Source organism: Bos javanicus, chromosome 11, assembly GCF_032452875.1.
Source record: "Bos javanicus breed banteng chromosome 11, ARS-OSU_banteng_1.0, whole genome shotgun sequence".
Taxonomy (NCBI): domain Eukaryota; kingdom Metazoa; phylum Chordata; class Mammalia; order Artiodactyla; family Bovidae; genus Bos; species Bos javanicus.
This window is the reverse complement of record NC_083878.1, coordinates 425,432-453,226: the sequence shown is the minus strand read 5'-3', so window position 1 is coordinate 453,226 and position 27,795 is coordinate 425,432. Positions and strand designations below refer to the sequence as shown.

The following is a 27,795-nucleotide window of genomic DNA, read 5'->3' as shown; positions in this document are numbered from 1 at the left end:
AAACAGATTAAAAGAGAATCATAATCCATGCTTTTGGCTTGCCAGCCTCTCCACAGCCTCTGTTAGTGTCCTCCTTTTATAAATTGAAGGGTAGTTGGTTTATAATATTGTTTTAGTTTCAGGTGTGCAGCAACATACTTTGGAATCTGAAAGTTTTCAGATTCTTTTCTGTTATACGTTATAATAAGATATTGAGTAGCGTTCCCTGTGCTATACCATAGGACCTTGTTGTTTATCTATTTTATATGCACTAACTGGACTGCAGCCCTCCAGGCTCCTCTGTTCATGGGATTCTCCAGGCAAGAATCCTGGAGTGGGTTGCCATTTCATTCTCCAGGGAATCTTCCTGACCCAGGGATTGAACCCAGGTCTCCTGCACTGCAGGCTGATTCTTTACCGTCTGAGCCACCAGGGAAGCCCTATATACTAACTAATGTCTGTTAATCCCATGCTCCTAATTTATCCCTCCTTTCCCCTTTAGTAACCATAATTTTGTTTTCTATGTCTGTGAGCCCGTGTCTGTTTTGTAAATGAGCTGATCCGTATTATTTTGTTAGGTCCCACATGTAAGTGACACCATATGGTGTTTTTCTCTGTCTGACTCCATTTAGCATGATGATCTCTGGGTCCATCCACGTTGCTGCAATTGGCCCCATTTCATCCTTCTTTATAGTTGAATAATATTCCACTGTATGCATGCTCCACATCTTCTTTATCCATTCGTCTGTTGATGGAGGCTGTAGTGCCACTATGAACACTGGAGTGTATGGATCCTTTTGATTTAGAGTTTCCATCTTTTCTGGATATATGCTCAGGAGTGGGTTTGTTGGATCATATGGTAGTTCTATTTTTAGTTTTTTGAAGAGTCTCCGTACTGGTCTCCATAGTGGCTGTACCAGCTTACATTCCTACCAGCAGTGTAGGAGGGTTCCCTTTTCTCCACACCCTCTCCAGCACTGGCTGTTTGTAGACTTCTTGATGACAGCCATTCTGACCTGTGTGAGGTGGTATCTCACTGTAGTTTTAATTTGCGTTTCTCTAATAACTAGTGATGTCAAGCATCTTTTCACTTTCCTGTAGGCCATCTGTGTCTTCTTCAGAGAAATGTCTACTTAGGTCGGTCCTCTTTACAGTTCTGAAGTCGCCATGCACTCAACTAAATGCCACAGCTTGGACAGACTTGAATGTGATGACAGCTGTACTTAAATCAGGACACAGAGAGTGTGCCAGCACTGGGCCATGGAATGCCTGACAGTGTATCAAGATAAGAAATGAGAGTCTGAATGGAGCCCGTCTAAGAAATGAAAATCCTGGGTAACAAGATCCAGACAGGTGCTAGCACACAGGGTCATGTGGCATCTCTTCATTTCTCTATCACGTCAACAACTCCATCCCACCCTACCCTATCCTCACCCACACCAGCCAAGGACAGCCAGGCTCAGTGCCCTGCGGGGGACCCACACTGATGCTGGTCCCCACCCCCCTGCAGAGCCAGACTGAAAGATTCTCAGGTTCATACTCTTTGGCTCTCAGCCTAGTGACCAGCCGGCCGACTTTCAGACTATGCTGGGGAGCAAGATGGCAGGAACAGGAATTCCATGCTCTGGTGCATTTGTGTTGTTTCAGACACATTCCTGAAAACCCGTCATTGGCAGAGAGATCATATCGGAGGGGTTGGCGGGGAGTGGGCGGGGGGCAGGAACCTGAGGTTCCCTCCCCAGGCCAAGTTTACTGAGAAATTGGAATGGCTCCTTCCCCAGGGAGAAGCAGCATTTCAGATGGTCTGGGTCCTTTCGCAATGAACAGAATCCATGTAATTGTCTGCATAACTTCCCAATTACAAGGAGGCTGAGGGAAGCCAGAGTCCCTGCCAACCCACCCACAGGAAGGCTGCTGTTCTCATCAGGAGCAAAGCACCTTTTTCTGCCTCCTGATAGACACAGCAGGAAAGGATGCTCTGAGGCCAACAAGGAAGTGCTTCCAATTTCTTTCCCAAGATGCTGTGGTCAGGTCAGTGAACTGACAAATCGCTCCTCTTGGTGGAAATGGCCTGTGCCCTGAATCTGGGCTTAAGGAACTCATAGCAAGCAGATGTGGCCTGAGGGTTTAAAATCATTGTCTCCTCATTAGAAAATTTAGAAATGTTCACTGTGGAAAAATGGAAGATTGTTAAAAAAGTGCTTTTGAACTGTGGTTCAAAAGACTCTTGAGAAGACTCTTGAGAGTTCCTTGGACAGCAAGGAGCTCAAACCAGTCAATCCTAAGGAAATCAACCCTGAATATTCATTGGAAGGACTGATGCTGAAGCTCCAATGCTTTGGCAACCTGGTGGGAAGAGCTGACTCATTGGAAAAGACCCTGATGCTGGGAAAGGAGGAGAAGGGGGTGACAGAGAATGAGATGGTTGGATGGCATCACTGACTCAAAGGACATGAGTCTGAGCAAACTCTGGGAGATAGTGAACGACAGGGAAGCTTGGCATTCTGCAGTCTATGGGGTCTCAAAGAGTTGGACATGACTTATCGACTGAACAACAACAAATAAAATAATTGTCAGTAAACAAAGAAAAATTACCCATAATCTACCACACAGAGAAAAATCTATTAAAGCCTATTAAACCTATTACATATTTATTTTATTTCATGACTGCTCCATGTGGCTTGCAGGATCTTAGTTTCCTAATCAGGAATTGAACCTGGACCCTCAGCAGTGAAAGCACAGAATCTTAACCACTGGACTGCCAGGGAATTCACTAAACCTATTAAATTGTTGAACATGTTTAATATATCTGTCCGATAGCTCAGTTGGTAAAGAATCCGCCTGCAAGGTGGGAGACCCCAGTTCTTTTCCTGGGTCGGGAAGATCTGCTGGAGAAGGGATAGGCTACCCACTCCAATATTCTTGGGCTTCTCTTGTGGCTCAGCTGGTAAAGAATCCACCTGCAATGCAGGAGACCTGGGTTTGATCCCTGGGTTGGGAAGATCCCCTGGAGAAGGGAAAAGTTACCCACACCAGTGTTCTGGCCTGGAGAATGCCATGGACTATATAGTCCTTGGGATAGCAAAGAGCTGGACATGACCGAGTGAGTTTCACTTTCACTTTCATACATTTTTCACAGGACTGTTTTGTGTATAAACAAGGAACGTTTTCCTTTTCAGGAAAAGGAAAAATTAAGGGTCATGGTTAACTCCTCCCTACACAGGGTGGGAATTTGGAAAGAGTTATTGTTCTCCATCTCTGACCACTCTTATGGGCCATCTCTCCCTCTTATAACCCCTTGAATTGAGTTCCTGTTCAAAGAGGGTTCTACCTGGACACTGGCTGATAGGGGCGGAGTTGAGGCAGTAAACTACTTGAAGGCAGTGCGGGCCCAGGACAATGTTGGTTCCTTCTGCCCAGCTGCAGTGTCTACACTGCAAATTAGAAAATGGCACCTCTGGGTGGAACTGGGCTGAAAGATGGGCAACTCTTGCAGGCAGAGCTCCAGGTGGGCACAGTGTGTGCCAGGGTCAGTGGCTTGTTGCATGCATGGTGGGCTACATCTCAGCCCACTGGCTCCCTCCCAGCTCTGGCTGTTGCTGGAAGGGGGCGAGGCAAGGACAGAGTGGGGTGGGGAGTGGTCACAAGCTGGAGTCATCCTGTCATGAAAAGAAAGTGACCCCACCTTTGTGTTTTGTTTTGGAATGAGAACTCATGCCTATATTTGAAATTTATTTGTTTTCCTAGATATCAGTGAATGCTCCAGTCAGCCTTGTCAGAATGGTGGCACATGTGTGGAAGGTGTCAACCAGTACAAATGCATTTGTCCTCCTGGAAGGACTGGGAGCCGCTGTCAGCATCAGGCCCAGACTGGTATGTAGCAGCTATGGGGCCGGGGAGGACAGCCTGTTATCGAGAAGGGAGGACCCTAGCCACGGGTCACCAAAGGCAGACCAGTGGGATGTTCTCTCTGGTTTACATCATAGATCCCTCTGGTTCCCTGAGATGGGTATTTGGGATGGCGCTTAGTGCTCTTGTGGAACCAGAGTTTTGGTCCTTCCCAGGTGGCTCAGTGGTAAAGAATCTACCCGCCAATGCAGGAGAAGTGGGTTCAATCCCTGCGTTGGGAAGAGCCCCTGGAGTAGGAAATGGCAACCCACGCCAGTGTTCTCGCCTGGAGAATTCCATGGACAGAAGAGCCTGGTGGGCCACAGTCCATGGTGTTGCAAAGAGTCAGACATGACTGAGCACACACACACACACACACACACACACACACACGGAAAGATGCAAGTGGAAGGACTGAGTCCCACCCTAAAACCCTGCAGATTTGGAACTTGGCCTGAGAAGCTTCCTTGCTGCCACCTTCATGTGGCTGACTTTCCTCTGCACATGAGTAGAATAGCTTCTTCTGCAAATGTGCCATGCAAAATTCATAGTTACTGATATAGTATTTTCAGAGCTGGGTAAGCTAGATGTTCAACTGATGATGAGGTTATGATCCACATTTGAGCCCCAGCATTTCTTCAGCCAGAGGTCTAGGTGCCACATGGTGGCTGGTTTTGCAGGTGCCAAGAAAATCCGATGACAAGGAGTCTATGGGAGATGGGGGCTGGGGGTGCCATGCTATGCTGCAACCATCTTTTTGTTTTTGGGTTCCCCCATGTGTAGCTTGTAGGATCTTACTTCCCCGACCAAAGATTGAATTGAACCCATGCCCTCGGCAGTGAAAGCTGAGTCCTAACCACTGGACCACCAGGGGATTCCCTGAGCCAACATTTCTCATATAAGAAAGTCAAACCCTAAAGATGTCCTGTTCCTTTGCCAGAAAAGCCTGGGGTGTCTGTGTGGTTGTCTTCTGAGTGGAATCTCAGTATAGGGGAAGGAATTGGTGGTTAGCAGAGAACAAGCTTTGTCAGTACTTGATATCTATCCATTGGAGCCAGCTCAAGGTCCAGTTTAAGTTTTGTCCCCAGAGATTTGCTGCTTAATGTGTCTTGATTCCGTTCAGCTGAGTCAGCCTTCTGGGTACTTTCTCAGGGAGAGCCTGAGGTCCCCTGACAGTGCCTGTCCCCTGGAGTTGCCCTGCGTGGAAACAGCCCCACTCCTCCTCCTACTTAGTACCAGGAAAGAAAAAGAAATAGCTATCCAACTGTGTTGATCCTGGACACTGGATCTAAGCCCCACCTGTCTAGGCATCCACTATTGGAAACTTCAGGCTCCAGGGCACAGATCCTCAGGCTCCTGGATCCTCAGGTCCGGGGCACAGTTAATGTAGAAATTATCCCCATGACAGGAATCTCTGCAAGGAAGTGGAAGGAGGGAATGAGCAGGCGCATCTGAAGCTAGTTTATGGCCTTACAGGATCCCCATGAACAATGTGAACAACAGCCCGGCACACCCCTGGCTTTTTGGTCACCTGGTCCCCCAGCCTACAGCTTTCCTTCTCATCAGCTCTGCCCCTGTCTTTCTGGCTCCCAAGGGGAGCCTCTCTTTGATTACTTTAAAAAAACAAAACAAAACACATTCACCATTTTTGTTCACATTGTAAAATATACATAACAAGATTTACCGTTTTAAGTGTGTGGTTCAGAGGCATTAACTACCAATCACCAACACCTCTAGAACTTTTTTCACCTTGCAAAATTGAAACTCTGTGCCCATGAAACAACTTCTTCCCATCTCCCCAGCAATCATTCTGTTCTCTGTCTGGATGAATTTGATGACTCCAGTGGGATGACTAAGTGTCCTCTTGTGCATCAGATAACATTTACCACCAATCCCTCTAACCATGGAGAGTCCGAAATCCTTTGAAAGCTTTCAAAAATTAACATTTTTTAAAAAATTTACTGATTAGAACATTGATTTATATTCTTGGTTGAAACAAACAAAAACCTTCGATACTTTAGGAAAATATTTTAAAAATACAAAAAAAGAACCCAGAAAAAAATGTAGTGTTTTAAGCTATGTAGATTTTTTTTTTTAATTTTTACTTTTTAGCCATGCCATGCAGTGTGGTTTCGAACCTGCACCCTCTGCATGGGAAGTACAGAGTCTTAACCACTGGACTGCCAGGGAAGTCTCTCCATAGATTTTTTTTTTAAAGTATTTTAAAATTAATTTTCATTGGGGGTATAGTTGATTTAGTTTCTGCTATACAGCAAAGTGAATCAGTTATATCTATACATATATCCACTCTTTTTTAGATTCTTTTCTAAAATATATATATTATATGGATTGACATGTTTGCTCAGTGGTGTCTGACTCTGTGACCCCATGGACTGTAGCCCGCCAGGCTCCTCTGTCTATGGAATTCTCCAGGTGAGAATACTGGAGTGGGTTACCATTTCCTTCTCCAGGGGATTTTCCTGACCCTGGGATTGAACCCACATCTCTTGCATTGGCAGGTGGATTCTTTACCACTGAGCCACCAGGGAAACATATATATGTATATATACACACATATACACTACTATATATAGTAGTGTGGGGTGTATAGTCAATCCCAATCTCCCAACTTATCCCTCCCGTCCTTACCCCTTGGTAAGCATAAGTTTGTTTTCTACAGCTGTGACTCTATTTCTGTTTTGTAAATAGGTTCATTTGTACCATTGGTTTTAGATACCACAAATAAGTGATATCATATGCTATCTGTCTTTGATTTCACTCAGAAAGACAATCTCTAGGTCCATCCATGTGGCTGCCTTATTTCGATAAACTCCATAGTTTTAAACTCCAGTGATCACTGCTAGGGTCCTGGTGCTTTGAGCCTTTGAAAGTGAAACGCGGATCTCACCTCACTGTGGTCCTCTGGGTGCAGTTGTGTCGCCTGCTTTTCGCGCATCGTTCTTTTCGGGCGCGTCCCCTTGTCTTCCGCCCGTTTGGGGTGGGCGCTGGATCACCGGCTGAGTTTCGGTTAATTCCGTGTCTTTCCTCTCCCTACTCCAGAGTAAGCTCTGAGAAGGGGCCGCGCCCCGATCTCGGGACTCCCCCAAGGTCAGGCCCAGGTGCGCCAGGCCCGGCCCTGAGGATGTCTTCTCCCCGCAGCCGCCCCCGAGGGCAGCGAGGCAGGGGACGCCGCCTTCAGCCGGGCGCCGCGATGCGCGCAGGTGGAGCGGACGCAGCACTGCAGCTGCGAAGCCGGATTCCACCTGAGCGGCGCCGCCGCCGATAGCGTCTGCCAGGGTAGGCGCGGGCTCCATCGGGGGGAGGGGACGCGGAGGTCGTGGGGAGAGGGGCTCCTACCTGCAGCCCTCCCGGGGGGTGCGCCCGCGCCCAGGTGTAGGTGCCAGTGGGCGGGTGGCTTCCTGGGCGTGGTCTCAGAAAGCCCCGCACCTTGCTGCTTAGGTAGATCTGATGGATCTGATGGTTGCTAGGACACAGCTAGCGCGGAGACGTCGGGAGCGGTTCTAAGAAAACATCCAGGGGTCCCGGGTCTACCCTTAGTCATGCGCACTTGTGTAGAAGTGCCCCTCCCTCCCGGCTAGGATTGCAGGGCAGGTGGCAGGGCGGAGCTAGAATGACAGCCCCTCACCATACCCCATCCCTGTCCGCAGAGCTGTGCAGGGGCTTGGGCTCATTCTCTGGGCCCCTCTCTGCTTAGTCTTACTGACTGGCCCACTTTTGCAAACCTCTTCCTGGATTATCAGACTTCCTTCTGAAAACGACTCAAACCAGCGGTTCCAACCTAAGAATTGCATAGTTGTTGCTAACGGCCTCATTTTACAGCCACAGAAACCATCTTACACCCGTTCCCAAAGATGAGAACGATTAAGGCGGGGCGGGGAACCAGGACGGAAGTCTGGGTCCGCCGCCCCACGCTTTGCTCCCTAGGGAGCAAGGTACTTGCCAGGTTGGACTTGGCAGCCTCGCAAGGTCTGCCCAGGTAGTCATCAGCCTTAGAGGAGAGGCCCAGGGTCCCCGCCCGTATCAGCTCCCTCACCTCCTCCCTTCGGGCCTCCAGGTCCTTGGCTTGGGAGTACTCCTGCTTCTCTTGAGTCCTCTGCAGGGGATCGGCCTTGGCAGCCACTGCGACCCCGCCCGTTAGCCACAGCTGCCACCGATGGTGACACAGCAGCCATCCTGGGTCACGGCTGGTGGCCGCGCACTGGTGGCTCCTGGAGTCATACTGGGCACTTCTGTCCCCAGATGTGAACGAATGCGAGCTCTATGGACAGGAGGGGCGCCCCCAGCTCTGCATGCACGCCTGCGTGAACACCCCCGGCTCCTACCGCTGTGTCTGCCCCAGTGGATACCGGACTCTGGCTGACGGGAAGAGTTGTGAGGGTGAGTGAGGCTGCGGCAAAGGAAGGTGGTCCCAGACTGTGGCTCTGAACTACTGGGGGAGGAGAGGAGGGCAGAGGGCTCCTCTACCAACTGACATGGAATCCAAGCGAACAGGGAGCTGCCCAGTGACGTCCTAGTGGGGCCCCATGGCTGGGCTCAGAGGAGTGGGTAACCTGGGACTAGAGAAAGAAGGCATCCAGATAGCCATCATCCTCCCATCATCCGTCCATCCATCCATCATCTATCCACCTTTCCTTCTATCCTACGAGGATTCACAAAGGCCCCTGTAGGATTGTGTGGGGTTTGAAAAGAAGCCTGGCCTCCAGGCCAGGAGCTCATAGAATATGCAAAGAACAGAGGGCATATAAAGGGCATGATATTAGCCACGGAGGGCAGACCCCGGGTCTCGCCGACTGAGGGGGAGGCAGGTCGAGAGAAGCGTTGTGACCAGTGGCACTCGTTCGTGCCCTCCAGCACCTCTGTAACCTGTCACGTCCGGAGGGGGAGGACGGGGTCCTGGGGAGGGGAGCTCCCCAGGACTGCCATCAGACCTGGATTTCTAATAGTTAGGAGCGACAGGGCTTCCAGTTATCAGAATCAGCGTTGGGCATTTTGGAAAGTTCACTGCGTGTGCAGCACCTTTTGCAGTGCCTGCTGGTGCCATTCATGTGGGCCCGTCAGTGATGGACGCGTGGCAGGAGATCTTCTTCCTCATTGGGTGCCCACTATTTCTTCTTTTTTTTACCTCCATGGATTTTAATTTTTATTGGAGTTTAGTTGCTTTACAATGTTGTGTTAGTGTCTACTGTACAGCAAAGTGATTTAGTTACACATACACGTATAAACTCAACATCCAAAAAACTAGGATCACAGCCTCCTGTTGCATCACTTCATGGCAAATAGAAGGAGAAAAGGGGAAACAATGGCAGATTTATTTTCTAGGGCTCCAAAATCACTGCGGATGGTGACCGCAGCCATGAAATTAAAAGATGCTTGTTTCTTGGAAGAAAAGCTATGACAAACCTAGACACTATATTAAAAAACAGAGACATCACTTTGCAGACAAAGGTTCAGATAGTCAAAGCTATGGTTTTTCCAGTTGTCATGTACAGATGTGAGAGTAGGACCATAAAGAAGGCTGAGTGCCAAAGAATTGACGTTTTCCAACTGTGGTGTTAGAGAAGACACTTGAGAGTCCCTTGGACTGCAAGGAGATCAAATCAGTCCATCCTAAAGGAAACCAACCCTGAATATTCATTGGAAGGACTGATGCTGAAGCTGGAGCTCCAATACTTTGGGCACCTGATGCGAAGAACTGACTTGTTGGAAAAGACCGTGAAGCTGGGAAAGACTGAGGGCAGGAGAAGGGGGTGACAGAGGATGAGATGGTTGGATGGCATCACCAACTCAATGGACATGACTTTGAGCAAACTCAGGGAGATAGTGAAGAACAGGGAAGCCTGGCGTGCTGCAGTCCTTTGGGTCACAAAGAGACACGACTTGGTGATGGAAGAGAAGCTCTTTTTTAGATTCTTTTCCCATATGGATCATGACCAAGTATTGAGTAGAGCTCCCTGTGCTGCACAGTAGGCTCTTACTAGTTGTCTGTTGTATATAGAGTATTATGCATATGTTCATCCCAAGTTCCATTTACCGGCACCCTGCCCTCACCTGGTATTTCAGATGTTGATGAATGTGTGAGCGCACAGCCAGTGTGCCCCCGGGGGACCGTGTGCATCAACACGGGCGGAGGCTTCCAGTGCGTCAGCCCTGAGTGCCCTGAGGGCAGCAGCAACGTGAGCTATGTGAAGACATCCCCGTTGTGAGTATGACTAGGGCCACCGTCAGCTGAGCGCATTCACCCTTCACCCAGGCCTCCCCAGGGGTGGGCTGCATTCTTCCTAGATGTTCTCGGGAGAAGGTACAAGTATTTCTGTTGAAAGGCACAGCGCTGTGTCTGGCTTCTTGGAGCTTCCGTCTCTTTCCTTTTAGGGTTTGCATTGAATGTGCTGCTGCCCTGGGTAGTAGGAATGATGTTCCTGAGCGCTCCCCTGAGGACAGGGAGGCCACTGGGGGGAAGAGGGCAGTGGTGAGGCTGCCAGGAGGTATGTACGGGACAGATTCGGAAGAGGATCACTTCCTGTGTTCACAGGGTACCTGTACACTTTGCATTATATCACCTTCTTTTCTGCTGCTACTAGGAGTTTTGATTTCTAGTAACCTCAGCCCCTCACAGACTTTTTTTTTCTTCAAAAGGTGAAGACAGGCTTTTAAGGAGAATAACTACAACTATCACAAACGACACATATTTCCTCTGAGAGACAGAGATCACAAGAGCCTTGGCATTGTCTTTAGAATGCACTGACCCAGTGAAGCAGCCCCTTGAATGGCTATGGGGGCCACAGCAGGTTAGAAGCAGCCAGAAAGCTGGTGGCAGTTATTCACTGAGAGTGAAGACACCAGGGTCTTCCTGCAGTGTCACACCTTGAAGGGACGGAGGGGCCGGTACGTCAGGCCTCTGCAGGCATCCCTGATGAACAGCCAGAAGTCTGCTTGACCTCCGTAACGGGGATGATCTGAGTCACCAGAATCGCTAAATTGCCTCTGTCTCTTGTGTTGGATGGCGCTAGTGGTAAAGAACCCGCCTGCCAGTGCAGGAGACTTCAGAGACGTGGGTTTGATCCCTGGGTCAGGAAGATCCCCTGGAGCAGGGCATGGCAACCCACTCCAGTATTCTTGCCTGGAGAATTCCATGGACAGAGGAGCCCAGCAGGCCACAGTCCCTGGGGTCGCAAAGAGTCAGACACAACTGAATCAACTTAGCACTCACGCTTGTGTTGAATGAGGTGAAGAAAAAAATAAAAAACTATCAAAGCACTTTCACAGGAGGTTGACTCCACATACCTAAGGAAGGCAGGCTGGGGGATGAATGAACACTGGGGGATTCCCTGTAGGCCCAGCAGTGTGGACTCAATGCTTTCCCCGCTGTGGCCCGGGTTCAGGCCCTGGTTGGAGAGCTAAGATCCCTTAAGCCATGCTGCTGCTGCTGCTAAGTCACTTCAGTCGTGTCCGACTCTGTGCGACCCCACAGACAGCAGCCCACCAGGCTCCCCCGTCCCTGGGATTGTCCAGGCAAGAACACTGAAGTGGGTTGCCATTTCCTTCTCTAATGCATGAAAGTGAAAAGTGAAAGTGAAGTCGCTCAGTCGTATCCGACTCTTAGCGACCCCTTGGACTGCAGCCCACCAGGCTCCTCTGTCCACGGGATTTTCCAGGCAAGAGTACTGGAGTGGGGTGCCATTGCCTTCTCCACCTTAAGCCATGAGACACTGTCAAAAAGAAAGAACGAACACTGGGTGTTTAGTAAGTTCACCACATGTGCAGAACCACAATTTAGGATGTCAGCAGCTAACTGCTGGGGTCTCAGTACGCTAGAAGGGGCACCTGGTTTGAATGCTAGCACCATCATTATTGAATCTTTCCCAGCTTTATTTTTCTACAGAAACAGTGAAAGAAAAAGGGCTTCCCTGGTGGCTCAGATGGTAAAGAATCCACCTGCAATGCAGGAGATCTGGGTTTGATCCCTGGGTTGGGAAGATCCCCTGGAGAAGGGAATGACAACCCACTCCAGTTCTGGCCTGGAGAATTCCATGGACAGAGGAGCCTGGTGGGCTGTAGTACAGAGGGTTGCAGAGAGTCCGAAACAGTAGTAATAGCATATTATAGTAGTAATAGCATAGTATGTAAATGGTGGTAATAGCATATATAAACATACACGCACACCCAGATGTACATGGACAGATGGGTCAGGGAAGCACCTTTTCCTGGCCTGACACCAGCCACGCTCCCTGGCCTGTGGTTCTGGAGTGCCCGTGTCAAAGAACACATGGCTGGAGGAGTCACTCCAGAGCCTCTTTAGGAAGGCAGGTGGGACAGACCAGCCTGGTCAGAGCAGCCCCTGCTGACTTTCCCCAAGGCTGAGCGTCCCCTACGTTTTGCCTCTCTGTTCCAGCCAGTGTGAGCGGAACCCCTGCCCCATGGACAGCAGGCCCTGCCGCCACATGCCCAAGACAATCTCCTTCCACTACCTGTCTCTGCCCTCCAACCTGAAGACGCCCATCACACTCTTCCGCATGGCCACAGCCTCAGCCCCCGGTCGGCCGGGGCCCAACAGCCTGCGCTTCGGGATCGTGGGTGGGAACAGCCGTGGCCACTTCGTGATGCAGCGCTCAGACCGCCAGACTGGGGAGCTGATTCTGGTCCAGACCTTGGAGGGGCCTCAGACGCTGGAGGTAGATGTCGACATGTCTGAATACCTGGACCGGTCTTTCCAGGCCAGCCACGTGTCCAAGGTCACCATCTTTGTGTCCCCTTATGATTTCTGAGGGGGTCCTGGGGTCACGGGGTGCAGCAGCCTGGGCTCGTTTCTCTTCCGCAGAGACGTAGCTGCGGGCGTGGGCCGCAGCAGACATCTGTCTCCGCCTACCTGTCCCTGTGGCTCTCAGGACAGTGCCGCACGCCATCCCATGGTGCTGAAGTGCAAACCCACAGCCCAAACTATTGCCGTCGTATGTTCTTCTGCTTTACGGCCTCCCATTAGATGATGCACTTTCTCAGATCTTTATTTCTTTTTAACAGGGGAACGGGCAGCTTGTCAAAATGCTGCACGAGTAGCATTACGAGTTTGAACCAGCTGGGGAGGGAGGAGCTTGTGGCCTGTGTCTGAGATGGTGGCCCAGCATCTGTATTGTTATTGCAGAGGTTCCGGGCACACTGAGGGTGAATCATGCCCCGTGCTTGTGGCGTGGGGGGCAGGTTCCTGCCACAACTTGGCCCGTTCTTCTGTCTGCACTCCCCTTTGTATCACGCGGCTGGCCTTCTCACCAGAGAGCCACGGCAGGGCTGGACCCCCACGCAGATTCTTCCGGACCAAGGAGCCAGAGTTTATGTGCAGATTCTGCCTGAATGAATTCCCTTTTGAGAAACCATATCTCAAAACATAACCTGGTATTATAACTGAAAAAATAAAGTCTGTTGCTCGTCCCTGTCCATCTGGCCTCTCCCTGACCGTGAGCTAGCCCAGTTCTTCCCAGGAGGGGGTACCCAGTCCTCTCCCGTCTAGGCTGGAATAAACTGAGATAAACAAATGAGAAAGGGAACACAGAGGTGATGTAGGATTGCTCTGTCAATAGGAACTTGGCTTGGCTGTGTGGGAGCCTGGTAAGGCAACATCTGCCCACGGAGAGTTTACGAAAACGCTCGCGTCACCGTTGGGTCCCGGCTTCCCCAGTTGCCCAGCTGGGAAAAAATCTGCCGGCCAGTGCAGGAGACAAAAGAGACACGGGTTCCATCCCTGGGTTGGGAAGATCCCCTGGAGAAGGAAATGGCACTCCCCCGCCCCCCGCCCAGAGTATTCTCTCCTGGAGAATCTCATGGACAGAGGAGACTGGTGGGCTACAGTCCATGGGGTCACAGAGCTGGACAAAGCGGAGCACGCATGCGTTGCAAACCATTGATTCCAGGGCCCTCTACTCCTGATGGAGGAGCCCAGTGCTGACACCCTCCAGTGACGGAGTTTCAAACACTCTCTCTGGGGCTGGGAGTTGGGGGTGGGGTGGGTGACGGTTCAAAAGACAACTTAGATGCTAGCTGAGTCATCGGGAAATCACGTTCATCCAGGTGAGATTTCATCCCAGATGTCCTGTTGAACAGTTCTTTGTATTGCCCTTGGTGTGAAGTGGCGCCTGAGGGAGTGTGTTGCCAGTTTAGTGATCGAGCCCTACACCAAGGTGGTTCCTAGGACACCTCTCTTTGTATTACGTCAAAGAGTGAAACACAGTCAAGAGTTCCTTCTGATTCTTCTGGGATCAGCTGTGACTTCTCCAGTAACAGAACTTAGGGCCTGCAAATCTGCTTCCTCGTGTTGTTACAGGTCATTGTTACAACCGTCATCCAGGTGGGAGGGGGCTTAGGGCTTAGTGGGAGAATGAATACATGTTATCTGTATGGCTGAGTGCCTTCGCTGTTCATCTGAAACTATCACAACATTGTTAATTGGCTATACCCCAATACAAATAAAAAGTTCAGAAGGAAAAAAAAAACCCCTATCATTCCAGGAAAAAAAACAAGAGTACTTCTCTGGTGGTCCAGTGGTTAAGGCTCCACGCTTCCAAGGGAGGGGTACAGGTTCAATCTCTGGTTGGGGAACTAAGATTCCATGTGCCATGTGGCCAAAAAATAAAAAGATTAAAAAAAAAAGAAGAAAGAAAACTATCATCCATGGCCTTGTGTCTCCAAATAGTGCTTAATAGGTCAGAAGCCTACCTGTCACCCGATCCCTAGGAGAACGCCAGGTGGGAGGGACCAAGGTGTGGCCATGCTCCTGAAAGCGCAATGTGACAGGTGTGTGGACCTTCCTTCTTGCTGGGGGAGGGCGAGTGGTGCCAGAGGACAAGCTCCTTACCTCCCAGCAGGTAAGGAGTGATTTGGGGGGCTACAGAGCAGATGCCCCCCTAATTTGTGTAGGATGATGACATAGGCCAAATCAAAACCCAACATTTCCATCATCACAATCCACCATCATCAAACCTGTTTCCCATTTATGAAATGCCATGCTGAGCCCCAGTGCCTACCTATTAATGCCTGCCTGAACCCACTGTCTTGTGGATTATGCCTGGACCTTCCTCCCTGGATGACGTCCTGTTCTTCGCCTCTCTCAACTTTCCCCTATGGAAACCAGTTTCTCCATTGCCCATTCATTGCTCCAATCTGTGCTAGGTCAGAATAGCTAGGAGGCTTCCCTGGTGGCTCAGATGGCAAAGAATCTGCCTGCAATGTAGGAGACCTGGGTTCGATCCCTGGGTGGGGATGGTCCCCCTGGAGAAGGAAATGGCAATCCACTCCAGTATTCTTGCCTGGGAAATTCTATGGACAGAGGAGTGTGGTGGGCTACAGTCCATGGGGTCACAAAGAGTTGGACATGACTGAGTGATTAACCTAACAACAGATATTAATTTGCAGCCCTTTTCACGTAATATAGTTTCATATTATTTGGCAGGGGGCTTCTAAAACTTTTTACTAGACATTGTTGCAAACATAGACAAAAGTACAGATAATAGAATGAACTCCATGCCCAAATCAGCAGCTTCAGCAATAGTCTCACAGACAATCTTGTTTCATCTCTGTTCTAATCCCATGCCATGACAATTTTGAAGCAGATCCCGGACTTCACATTTCATCAGTAAATATTTTAGCATGTATATCTAAATGTTCTTATGTATAACCATAAGAACTTAAAAAAAAAAAAAACTATGACCAGGATAACAATCCAATCTAAAAAATCAGCAATAATTCCATAACACCTTTAAATATTTAGTCATTGTTCACGTTTCTGAGTGGCTCATCCTTTTTTTGTTTGTTTGTTTGTTTGAATTAGGTCCATTCTCTATAATTTGCTGGTTCACTTCTTAAATCTCTAATCCATAGCAGTGGTTCTCAAACTTTAGCATATACTGGAATAACTTGGAGGCTTGTTAAGAGAGCACTGGGGCTTCCCTGGTGGCTCAGTGGCAAAGAATCCACCTGCCAGTGTAGAAGACACATATTTGATCCCTGGTCCAGGAAGATGCCATGTGCCTCAGACCAAGTAAGTCCATGAGTCACAACTACTGAGCCTGTGCTCCAGAGCCCGGGAACCACAGCTACTGAGACTGGCTGCTGCACCTACTGAGGCCCGCTCACCCCGAGCCCGTGCTGCACACAAGGGGCCACTTGTGGTGAGAAGCCCGTATACTGCAACGAAGAGTAGCTCCCACTCACGGCAACTAGACAAAAGCCAGTGCAGCAGCGGAGACACGGCACCGCCAAAAATAAACAAAAACTCTAAAAAAATCCATTTTATTAAATAAAACCAAACAAACCCTGAGTACTGGGTCCTTTGTCCTGAGTACTCCTCAGGGTCTAGGTTTTCTTGAGTGCATCTCTGTAGCTTCTTTTAACATGGCCCTCTGTCCTCTCTTCCCTGGTGGCTCAGTGGTAAAGCATCTGCCTGCAATGTAGGAGACCTGGGTTCAATCCCTGAGTTGGGAAGATCCCCTGGAGAAGGGAATGGCTACTGACTCCAGTATTCTTGCCTGGAGAATTCCATGGACAGACGAGCCTGGCGGGCTACAGTCTATGGGGTTGCAAAAGGTTAGACGTGACTGAGTGACTTACACTTTCACTTTTCTGTCCTCTCTATTTTTTATATGTCAGTAGTTATAGCTAGAAATTCAATTAGAGTGCAGTTAGGTTAATTCTCACAGGACTGCTCTATTGGTGATGACAGGTATTTCCAGTGGGAGCCGTATTATCCCTGGTTGCCTCTTTTTCCTGATGTCAGCAGCTCCTGATGATTATTGCACAGATCCACTACTTCCTTAGTGCAAATAATATTGCAAATAATATTCTAGTGCTATTGTTCATTAGTGGCATATCTTCTAAGGAGAAATTTCCTTTCTTTGGTTATTTGGCTACCCTGCGGCTTGGTTTGTATAGGAAAGATTGGATAGGATTTTCTTAATGTTTTTTTTCCCCCCTATTCTTTTTCTTCCTTTTTTATTTGGCTGCATTTCAAGGCATGCAGAACTTCCCCAACCAGGAATCGAACCTGCGTCCCCTGCAGTGGAAGCAGAGTCTTAAACACTGGAAAGCAAAGTCTTAAACAGTAGACCATTGGGAAGCCCAAGACGATGAATTTTTTACTTTTTCCCCCTTGTCAGTTTCCAAAGTGGTTCCCTAGCATCTTTCTAAGCTTTCCAGTGAGTGTTGTTTTCTTCTTGGATATATTATGAACTCGTGGCTTAGACATATTTGACATATGCTTCAATCTATAGACGTTATTGGAGAAGGCAATGGCACCCCACTCCAGTACTCTTGCCTGGAAAATCCCATGGACGGAGGAGCCTGGTAGGCTGCAGTCCATGGGGTCGCGAAGAGTCGGACATGACTAAGCGACTTCACTTTCACGCATTGGAGAAGGAAATGGCAACTCACTCCAGTGTTCTTGCCTGGAGAATCCCAGGGATGGCGGAGCCTGGTGGGCTGCCGTCTATGGGGTCGCAGAGTCAGACACGACTGAAGCGACTTAGCAGCAGCAGCAGCAGCAGCATAGATGTTATTATCTTTACTGTCACTCAAATTGTCCCATTTGGCTTTTGGGAACTACTTCAAGTTGACTAATTCTTTTTGACATGACTCAACTGGTCTAATCCACTCCAGTATTCTTGCCTGGAGAATCCCATGGACAGAGGAGCCTGGTGGGCTACAGTCCGTGGGGTCACAAAGAGTCGGACACGACTGAGGGACTAACACACACTGGTCTTTGGTAATTTTGTAGTTATCTTGCAGGACAAGATGTTCCACACTTGTCTCATTTGTTTTATGCTCCAGCTTGAAGTCATTCATCTCCCCTCCCACCCCCCCACCCCCCCCACCCCACCCCGGGATGCGTCCATGTTCTTCCAGTGGAGCATGGCCATTAGATCCAAATCTGAGCGTAAGGAGAGCTCATTGGTAGTGGCTTAGTCATTGCTTCTTGGTTTTAGTTAATACAGCTGGGAAACAGGTACTATCCATTTTTTTAAAGAAACTCTACGTTAGTTTATACTGATACTCCCAATTCAACTCAAGACTACAGGGTTTTTAATGTAACTTCATTGATCTTACATCTGCTCTTCTGTCATTCGGAAGACCTTCTCAAAAATGACCAAAATAATTACGTTGTTGTTCAGTCACTCAGTCCTGTCCGACTTTTTGCAACTCACGGACTGCAGCCCGTAGGCTTCCCAGTCCCTCACCATCTCCCAGAGTCTGCCCAGGTTTATGTCCATTGCATTGGTGGTGCCATCCAGCCATCTCATCCTCAGACACACCCTTCTTCTTCTACCCTTAGTCTTTCCCAGCATCAGGGACTTTTTAAACCCTCAGGATAACAATGCCAAAATTATCACGAAAAAATTACTGAAAAAGTTAAGATTTTTCTTTTGCAGTTTTTTTTTTGTCCTTAGGGTTTATGATATTGAGGATGTACAATCAAATAACTTGGAATAGTTCCTCTCTCTGTGGTTATGGCCCAAGCATGAATCAGGGTTAGGATTATTCACTTTGTTTTGCTTCCATTTTTAGATTTTTTTCATTTTAATTTTTAAAAGTTGTGTAAACTATTTACATGATTATAAAGTCAAATCCACAAAGTGAGCTGTAATCAAAGCTGTCTATATTCTAACATTGTCCCCTTCCCCCTATGTCCTCCTTCTATCATAATCAAGTTTTTTCCACTTTACCCTTCCATTTAAAAACATATAAACACATGATAAATGATAGCATACTAATTCACTTAACACTTGCCCTGATCTTGGTTTTTTCCCCCTTAATGATATATTGAATATGAATCCATAGAACCAGATAGAATGTTCTTCTATAAAATGCTGCTTTATGAAGACGTATTATTATTCAACCAGTCACCCTTGATTGACATTTGGCTTCTGTCTAGTCTGTTGCTATTTAAACACTGCAGCAATACCTGCTTGTCTCTGTGCGTTTTTGCCTTTGTATCTCTAGGGCCGGTTTCCCTGGTGGCACAGTGGTAAAGAATCCACCTGCCAACGCAGGAGACACGGATTCGATCCCTGGGTCGGGAAGATCCTCTGGAGAAGGAAATGGCAACCCACTCAGTATTCTTGCCTGGAGAATCCCATGAACAGAGGAGCCCCACAGTCCCTGGGGTCGCAAAGAGTCGGACATGACTGAGCGAGCACGCAACAGGCACAGGCAGGCGCCTGTTCTCCCACCTCTGTGCACTTCTGCCCCCTTGTGGCTGGGTCGCAGTATCACAGAGTTCTCTCCCCTCCAAGCTGGCATCTCCACTCAGGTGGAGGCCCCCCTGACAGCGCAGGTGAACTGCTGGCACACAATGTGCGCGGCATAAGCAAAATATGGTCCCAAGCCACAGAGAGTTTATTTTAAATTTTATGTATTTATTTTTGGTCGCATTGGGTCTTCGTTGCCGTATGCCAGTTTTCTCTAGTTGCGGCGAGCGGTGGCTTCACTTGCTGCCAATCACAGGCTCTAGGCATGCGAGCTCAGTAGTTGCTCCACTGCATGTGGGGTATTCCCAGACCCGGAACCAAACCCGTGTCCCCTGCACTGGCCGGCGGATTCCTATCCATTGTACCCCCAGGGAAGTCCCACAGAGATTTTAGAGTTGTTACTCCAGCATAACTATCCTGACAACGCAGAGCGAGAAAAAAATAAGGAGGAATCCCTCCACCACTAACAATGAGATCATGCTATGGGTTGAAGGATGGCATGCACTCAACTCCTTATACCTGCTTTACACCAAACAGAAAAACCACACGCACAAGTGATATCTTACATTGCAAAACTGGGCTACAATGGTAGGTCTCCAAGTCTGGGGTAGGTTTCCTGGCAACATGGAAGAAACTGCAATGAGAAGTCTGCACACCATAACAGATAGTAGCCTCCTGATTGCTGCAATTAGAGAAAGCCTGCATGCAGCAGTGAAGACCCACCACAGTCAAAAATAAAATAAATTTTAAAATCTTAAAAAAAAGAGAAAGCCCTCAGGTTTCCGGAGTCCAATGTACCGAGATGAAATTCCATTTTTTTAAAAAAGTGATAAAAACAATCACCTCCTTCATGAAATTCCTGCTAAACTGAGAGAAAACCATTTTGCAGTGAATGCAGAATCACGCTGGGGACATTCAGGAGGCTAATTTCAAACACTGTGGCCTTTTTTCTTTTTACAAAAGAGAAGTTGGTTGATTTTATAACTAGCAGTGACATAATTCTACTTATTTCAGCAGTCGGAGCTGAAACAAGCAGCTCAATCAGCATATTTCATAAATATTTCATAAATTCATTGACTCCAGGGATATGGAAGGAATTTGGACTCTTAATCCCAACCCTGAATTACTAGGCTAGAAGACTGGACACGGAATCAAAACCATTCTCCCCTCAGGGTCTGCAGGACCAAAAACTTCCTCTCTGAACTCTCATCCCCGGCTTCCCCACAGTCCCTACCTGGCCCCCCCCGCCCCCACCATCTCTCCAGCAAGATTCCTACAGAAGGACCTCTCTGGTGGCTCAGTGGTAAAGAATCTGCCTGCCAATGCAGGAGACATGGGTTCAGTCCTTGATCTGGGGAGATCCGAAGTCGCAGAGCAACTAAGCCTGGGGGCCACAATTACGGAGCCTGGGCTCTAGAGACCAGGAGCTGCGGCTGCTGAAGCCCACATGCCCTAGAGCTCATGCTCAACAAGAGAAGCCCGTGCACCAGAACTAGTGAAAAGCCTGTGCAGCAACGAAGACCCGGCACAGCTTTAAGTAAATAAAATCATATATATATATATATAAAAAGATTCCTACAGCAGAAGGCGAAGAAGCCCTTCCCCTTACAGTGAGGCCTCAGAAGCCCCTCCTCTGTGGTCTTCGTGAATGAAACCACTGTCACTCACGTCAGGGGCAAGTGAAGGACCAGATGAAGTCGGGTTCTACCCTAAAAACGACTGCAAGGCCTGCATTTCCTTTTCCTCGGGTACACACAGAAGGGGAACACAATTCATAATCTTGACCAAAGTGAGAGGGACTTCCCTAGTGGGCCAGTGGTTAAGACTCGGCAGCTCCATGCTTCCAGTGTGGGGGAGACAGGTTTGAGCCCTAGTTGGAGAATTAAGATCCCCCATAAAGTGGGGCATGGCCAATATATATGTGTGTGTGTGAATCAAAACACAAATGGACGGGAATTCTTCAGAGGGTTCCTGGAAAGTCAGGGCCTTCCTGGAATCTGAGAAGCAACCTTGCCAAGTCCACGGGCATCACTGTACACAGCACCTACTGGCTACTTGACAGGAGACAGGTCACTTCCTAGGATTGCTCCACCTCTCATTTGCCACAGTTTCTCCTTGGTTAAGAGGGAAAAACTGCTTGGCTGTCAGCCAGCCTCGCGGGGAAACCAAGAACGCAAACAGAAGCAAGAGCTTCTGTGGCTTTTCCAAACATGCTGCTCCGGGACTTACACCACCCAGAAACTGCACCCATTCAGATGTGAGCATCACAAACTGCCTAAGCATAAACTTCCAACACCTGCTCACTCCCAGAGACCAGACCACCAGTTTGTCCAGCAACTCTGTGCTTGACAAAATCTGCCCCACCCCAGGACTGACTCAAAAACTCTTGTTGGGCTTCCCTGATGCCCCAGTGGTTAAGAACCCACCTGCAAGTGTGGGGGACACAGGTTCACTCCCTGGTCTGGGAGGATCCCACATGCCTTGGGCAGCTGAGTCAGTATGTGCCAATTTCAGAATATCAGGGAGGGCACCCCTGAAACCAGAGAAAATTTGGGTGAGGCCTCAGAAGAGAGGGTCCTTCGTGCAGCTCAATCTTGTTACAGCCACGGTACCTTGTGAGATTTTTTTTTTAATTTATTCATTTTTGGCTGTGCTCAGTCTCCACTGCTGCACGAGTTTTTCTCTAGACGCAGTGAGCGGGGGCCACGCTCTAGTTGTGGCATGCAGATTTTTCACCATGGTGGCTTCTCTAGTTGCAGAGCACAGGCTCTAGGGCACTTGGGCTTCAGTAGTTGTGGTTCCCAGGCTCAGTAGCGGTGGTGCACGGGCTTCATTGTTCCAGCGCATGTGGGATCTTCCTGGATCAGGGATTGAACCCACGTCTCCTGCATTGGCAAGCAGAGTCCTTACCACTGAGCCACCAGGGAAGCCCTCTTGCTGAGATCTGCCAGAACCAAGGCCATGGGGAGCAGCCACCTCCCCATCTGTTCCAGGGTGCTCCCTTCCCCATCTTGCCCTCTAGTCCCCCACCTGGAGGGGCCTGCATATCCCATTCAAAAGTCAAGGTCACTTCTACCTTTTATTTTTTTTTGGTGCAGATTTAGCTGGAGGGCGCATCCCCAAGAATTCAGCCCGGCAGAGCTGATGGCAGTCTTGCAGGAGGCCGGGCAGCTTTCTGTTTCCTGAGGGGCAGCTCACATCACCTCCGCAGCTTGGGGAGAACATAGAACCCTTCACTGCCACACAAGGACAGCCATTCAGCCCCCGAGACAATCAGGAATTCACTGGGACTAGGTTTTCCTTCTTTTCACACCAAAGTGACCGTTTTATATGTCTTTGGCTGAAAAAGGAGCGTTTCTGTTGAATCTGGATTCACCAAACTGAGCTCCGCGACATGAGGAAGTTGAAATTGGCTTATGGTCCTCGGGTACACAGAAAGGCTGGTGTGTCAGCAGATACGGGCTGAATCACGAATTTGTTCAGGAAGTCCAAGATTAAGTCCAGTTTATATTATTATGTAACAAGCTTACCTGCCAAGCAACACATCCAGGCAAATAAATTTAAAATATTTTTGTGCAGGATACAGCTGGGATTCAAAACTTGTATTTACTTAAGACTTGTGTGAATGGTAAATAAGGCCACTTCTGTGGAACCCCTGAAAAAGGCAGTTTAAATATCTGAAGCAGGAGTGAAGGCCTTACCCACTCAGAAATGAGGAACATCAGGCTGGAAAGGTGAGTTCCTGGACCGCCAGGCAGGAAAGGGCGATTCTGAAATAAAAGACTAGAAGATGGGACACCTGCAGTCTTCATACCAGGCAAAGATAAGCATTTCTAAAGTGCAGACATGGGGGAAAAAAGATGTCAAACAATACTTAATAGTGAACTGTTGTCATCACTCCTGAAAGGACAGACAAAGGATCTCTGCAATCTACTGCTTAATAAAAAGTACGAGAGGACAATGACCAAAACAGTGAAAATTAAATTTTTTTTCAGAATTCTGGAAATTAAAGGCTTACAACAATTCAAAGAGAATCTTACTTAAGAAAAACAGCTGAAAGGACTTCCCTGGAGTCCAGTGGTTGAGACTCCGTGCTTCCAATGCAGGGAATATAGGTTCAATCGCTGGTTGGGGAACCAAGATCCCACATGCCATGTGGCACAGCCAAAAAAAGAAAAAATAGCTGAATCTGGGTAGAATGTCTTGTGGCAATGACTCGCCCTAATCTCACTCTTCTCTCCCCAGCAGCCTTGAAGATCGAGAGCTCCCAAAATAACAACTGAAATCCAGTATGCAGTCTCAAGACCAGGCAGAGATGGTGATGCATGCTGTCATGTTCCGCTCTTGAACCCATGGACCGCAGCCCGCCAGACTCCTGTGTCCATGGGATCCTCCAGGCAAGAATACTGGAGTGGGCTGTCATGCCCTCCTCCAGGGGATCTTCCTGACCCAGGGATTGAACCCACGCCTCTTATGTCTCCTGTATTAGCAGGTGGGTTCTTTTACCACTAGGGCCACCTGGGAATGTCCTAGTCTGTTTTAAGGATTCATCTCATTAGTTACAGCCCACCTGGAATCATCTTCCTTTCGATGAACTCAGAACCAACTGATCAGAGATCTTAATGGAGGGTTATGCAGGGTGTTTACACTGGGGTCAAAAATTTTGGGAGCCACCTTAGAATACCACCTCCCCCATTTTCAAACTGAAATGTTGGTAACTTAATAAAAGCCACCATTTTTAATGTACCAGTAAGAAAAACTAATAGTCAATGAAAATGTGATATTCCATCAGCTGTAAAGTACATCCCGATTTCAGAGATGCTGGCTGTGAAAGAAAGCACGCTTGTTTCTTACTGTTTCTCACTGTGCTGCCTACAGGAGCTGACGTGGTGAACAGTCTAGGTGAGGACAGCGGTGGGTGAGGACTCGTAGCCTCTGGATCAACAAATAGTTTATTTTTGGGTCACGTGGATTAGCTTGTCTTTGACTGTAGGTAACATAAAGCCTAAATCAAAATGGTCTAAACAGTAAAGAGAATATATTATTTCACATGGCATGACATGAAATCTCAATGTTGGCTGTCTCCGCTTTTAAGGGTTGTGAATTCCATGGCTCAGTTGTTCTCAAGGACCCAGGTTCCTCCCAACTCTCTTCTCTGTCATCTTCCACTGGCTAGCTGGCTCCCCTTGAGATCCTAAGACAGCTGTATCTGTTCTGGGTGTCTGTTTAGACACGGCAACATCTAGTTCCTTACCAAGTATCTCAAGAAATGGTAGCTTTTCCAGGAGTGCAGCAGAGGACCTGAATTTGTATTTCAAGCTTAATTCAACTAATGGCAAGAACGACTTTTCCATTAGTTGTTGACACCAGTAGTATTCAAACTTGGTTGTGCTGTTGAGTCATCTGAGAGCTACTGAAAAAACCTCAGGTTCACACATCCCAGGCTTCCCTCCAAAACTCCAAAATCACAATTTCTGCCTGGAGTGGGCCCCACGCATCAGTATTTTTTTAACCCATGAATGGTTGTGTTTATCAGTGAACCAAGGTAACCGTGCTGGACGTCAGGAATCCTATTAAGACCGGGCACAGGTAATCCAACACTCTTGCCCCTGAAATTACTGAAGTTCTACAATTGGGTCAACACATTGGAAGACTACGCTGTCGTTCAGTTACTAAGCCACGTCCAACTCTTGCGACCCAGCGGACTGCAGCACGTCAGGTTTCCCTGTGCTTTACTATCTCCCTGAGTTTGTTGAAACTCATGTCCATGGAGTCTGTGATGCCATCCAACCATCTCATCCTCTGTCGTCCCCTTCTCTTCCTGCCTTCAATCTTTCCCAGCATCAGCGTCTTTTCCAATAAGTCGGCTCTTCGCATCAGGTGGCCAGAGTATTGAAGCTTCAGCTTCAGTATCAGCCCTTCCAATGAATATTCAGGGTTGATTTCCTTTAGAACTGACTGGTTTGATCTCCTTGCTGTCCAAGGGACTCTTAAGAGTCTTTGCCAGCACCACAGTTCGAAAGCATCAGTTCTTCGGCGCTTAGCCTTCTTTATGGTTCAACTCTCACATACGTACATGATTACAGGAAAAACCACAGCTTGGACTATACAGACCTTGATCAGCAAAGGGATGTCGCTGCTTTTTAATATGCTGTCTAGGTTTGTCATAGCTTTTCTTCCAAGGAGCAAGGGTCTTTTAATTTCATGGCTGGAAGACTACACACTTTACTTATATTGTCTCACCAACTGACAAACCCTGAGTTTTGCTGTCGTGTGTCTTTTAGTAACTGATTGCAAAAAAGTTCTATGAAATATCACAAAGGATCTTAGAAATGAGAAATCTGTTCACGTTCCACTCAGCAATTTCCATAATGAAGACCTATGTGAGAATTTTTTAATGAAACTATTATTAAAAGTTAGATTTTATACCTTTTCTCCTTCCTGAAAATAAGAGGTAAACAGATAATCACTTCATTGTTTTTGTTTGGGCTCTAAAAAAAGATCAGTGATAGGGTTGTCCTGGTGGTCTAATGGGTAAGATTTCATGCCCCTACTGCAGGGGGCACCAGTTCGATTCCTGCTCAGGGAACTAAAATTCTGCATGCTGTGCAACATGGCCAAAAAAAAAAAAAAAAAATCAGAGATACATTTAACACAGCTGTAACCATGCAGACCAAACGATGTGTTAATCCATGTACAGTTTCCGCCATTACAACTTTTTTGTTTATTATTTCCCCTGGTTGATTTTTTTTTTTAAATTATGGTTTTTTTATGAGCCTTCCTAGTGGCTCAGATGGTAAAGAATCTGCCTGCAACGCAGCAGACCTGGGTTCGATACCTGAGTCATGAAGATCTACAGCTATGGTTTTATTATACATGTACTTGCTTGTAAGTGCTTCAAGGGTCAGTGAGATTCATCAGTAATTTACAGGAGGAAGCCAAGCGGAGCAGCAGTGGCTGTGGGCACTTCAGCCTGCTGATGCCCAGGCTTCAGAGTGCTTAAAACCGGGCAAACAGACCCTGATTCAAGGTACAACAGAGCAGAGGCCTGACTGCGGCAGTGCCTTGGAAAACCTGCTCTAACTGGGGAAAAGAGAAGCAAGTGGAAACTGGAGGCTGGAGACCAGCTGAAAATGGCTCTAGGAACCCCCATGCAAGGGACCCACTGCCTGAGGCTGGTCTAGGTGCACAGGGCACATCTGCGAATACGTCTCTCCTTCAGGTTGACTTGACGCCACAAGTTAAGATTCCCCTGACACAGAGATGCTTGCCTCTTCAAAATAATAATAATAGTTGTAGCTATTTAAATTTCTGTGACTCTCAGTCCCTCCAACCTCCGCTTGGGCTTCTAAGTTCAGAGGTGAGGTGGGCACTGCCTCTTTGAAAACAAATACTTTTTTCTTATACATAAACTTTATATGTGTATTTAAACTAGACAATACATAAAGAAAAAATTGTTAAAAACTGTCATAGAAGATTAAATACAAGTATTTTCAAGGCTCATGAAAAGAGAGAAAGTATAAGCTAAATATTTTTCTTTCTTTTCTAAGCAATGGATCCCATTATCCACCTCAAAAGGTTTTGAGGCTTAAATTATAAAAAGTCAAACAGTACTGAATAAAATAGCCCAGCGCCTGCACATGCTAAGTATGTGCTCATGTTCGCTTACTGTACAATAGCCAGTGTGAGCTTACATACAGGTTGGCCAAACGTCGCTTCTACCACTGCCCAAGCCAAGATCTTGAATTCAACTGTGTGTGAGCTTTAAAGAAGATATAAAATGTCAATTCTACAGGTAACATAACCACTCTATTGAACAATGTCATTAAGTTACAGAAGGTTCTTATAACGAACCTTGTTAAAGCATTGACTCAGCGTCTCTCCCATGTGGCTTCCTATGGGCGATTCTAGTGCATTCTCTTTCCCTCCTCCCCATCATAGCCATGGAGTGAGCCTGGCAGACAGCAGTGGGAGCTGAGAGATGACCTGCTCTCAGCTCACAGACTCCCCATGCTAAGCGCCCAGGACCCATCCTTGTTTCTTCCTTTCTCAGGTCTTGTCTGATACACTTCTGCTTGAGTATATTCAATTTCCTTTCTGGCTTTTATGGGATTAGGTTACAACCAAAATAATTCTGACTCATATTTTCAAACAGGGCTTTGCTAACAAGCGTCACTAACGCTGGCCTCTACTGTACACAGCACGTTAGCGATCCTATTACATATAATGATGATCGTTTCAGTTTCACTGTATTTTTCTAATAATAATCAGTACTACTAAATAAAAGTACATGCTTAGAAGCTTATTATTTGTGCTTGGAAAATTCTGTATTTGAATATTATATTAAGATATCACCACACTCCTAAACTTTACATTCTACTGCAGTTTATGAACTAATGAGAAAGATAACGATTCTACTATCTTATCAACAAAAGATTTAGGAACTCCAGGCTTAAGAATGGCATAGCAGAAGCCCCGGCCGTCGCTCCGCGGCGTGCTCCCTGCCCGCTCTGCTCTCGCCCGGCCGGTCGCCGGCTGGGGAACGGTGTTGGCGCGCACCCCCGGCCCGCCAAGCTCCGTCCCGCCCTTGCGCCAGGGCAGCAGAGCGCGAGAGGCTGTGAGGCAGCCAGGGAACGAAATGTCATCACTGGAATTTCTATTAAAAAAAAAAAAAAGAACGGTA

At 47.8% G+C, this 27,795-nt stretch overlaps 1 protein-coding gene across 1 annotated transcript in view; it reads left to right on the top strand.

The window, feature by feature from the left end:
* FBLN7 (fibulin 7) overlaps positions 1-13,314 on the top strand; it is a 56,777-nt gene extending 43,463 nt beyond the window's left edge. The window contains exons 4-8 of the mRNA XM_061431416.1: positions 3,727-3,852; positions 7,027-7,164; positions 8,128-8,265; positions 9,949-10,087; positions 12,278-13,314. Coding sequence (XP_061287400.1) covers positions 3,727-3,852; positions 7,027-7,164; positions 8,128-8,265; positions 9,949-10,087; positions 12,278-12,650 — 914 coding nt within the window. The 3' untranslated portion in view covers positions 12,651-13,314. The remainder of the gene's footprint in view (positions 1-3,726; positions 3,853-7,026; positions 7,165-8,127; positions 8,266-9,948; positions 10,088-12,277) is intronic.
* The last annotated feature ends 14,481 nt before the right edge of the window (positions 13,315-27,795 follow it).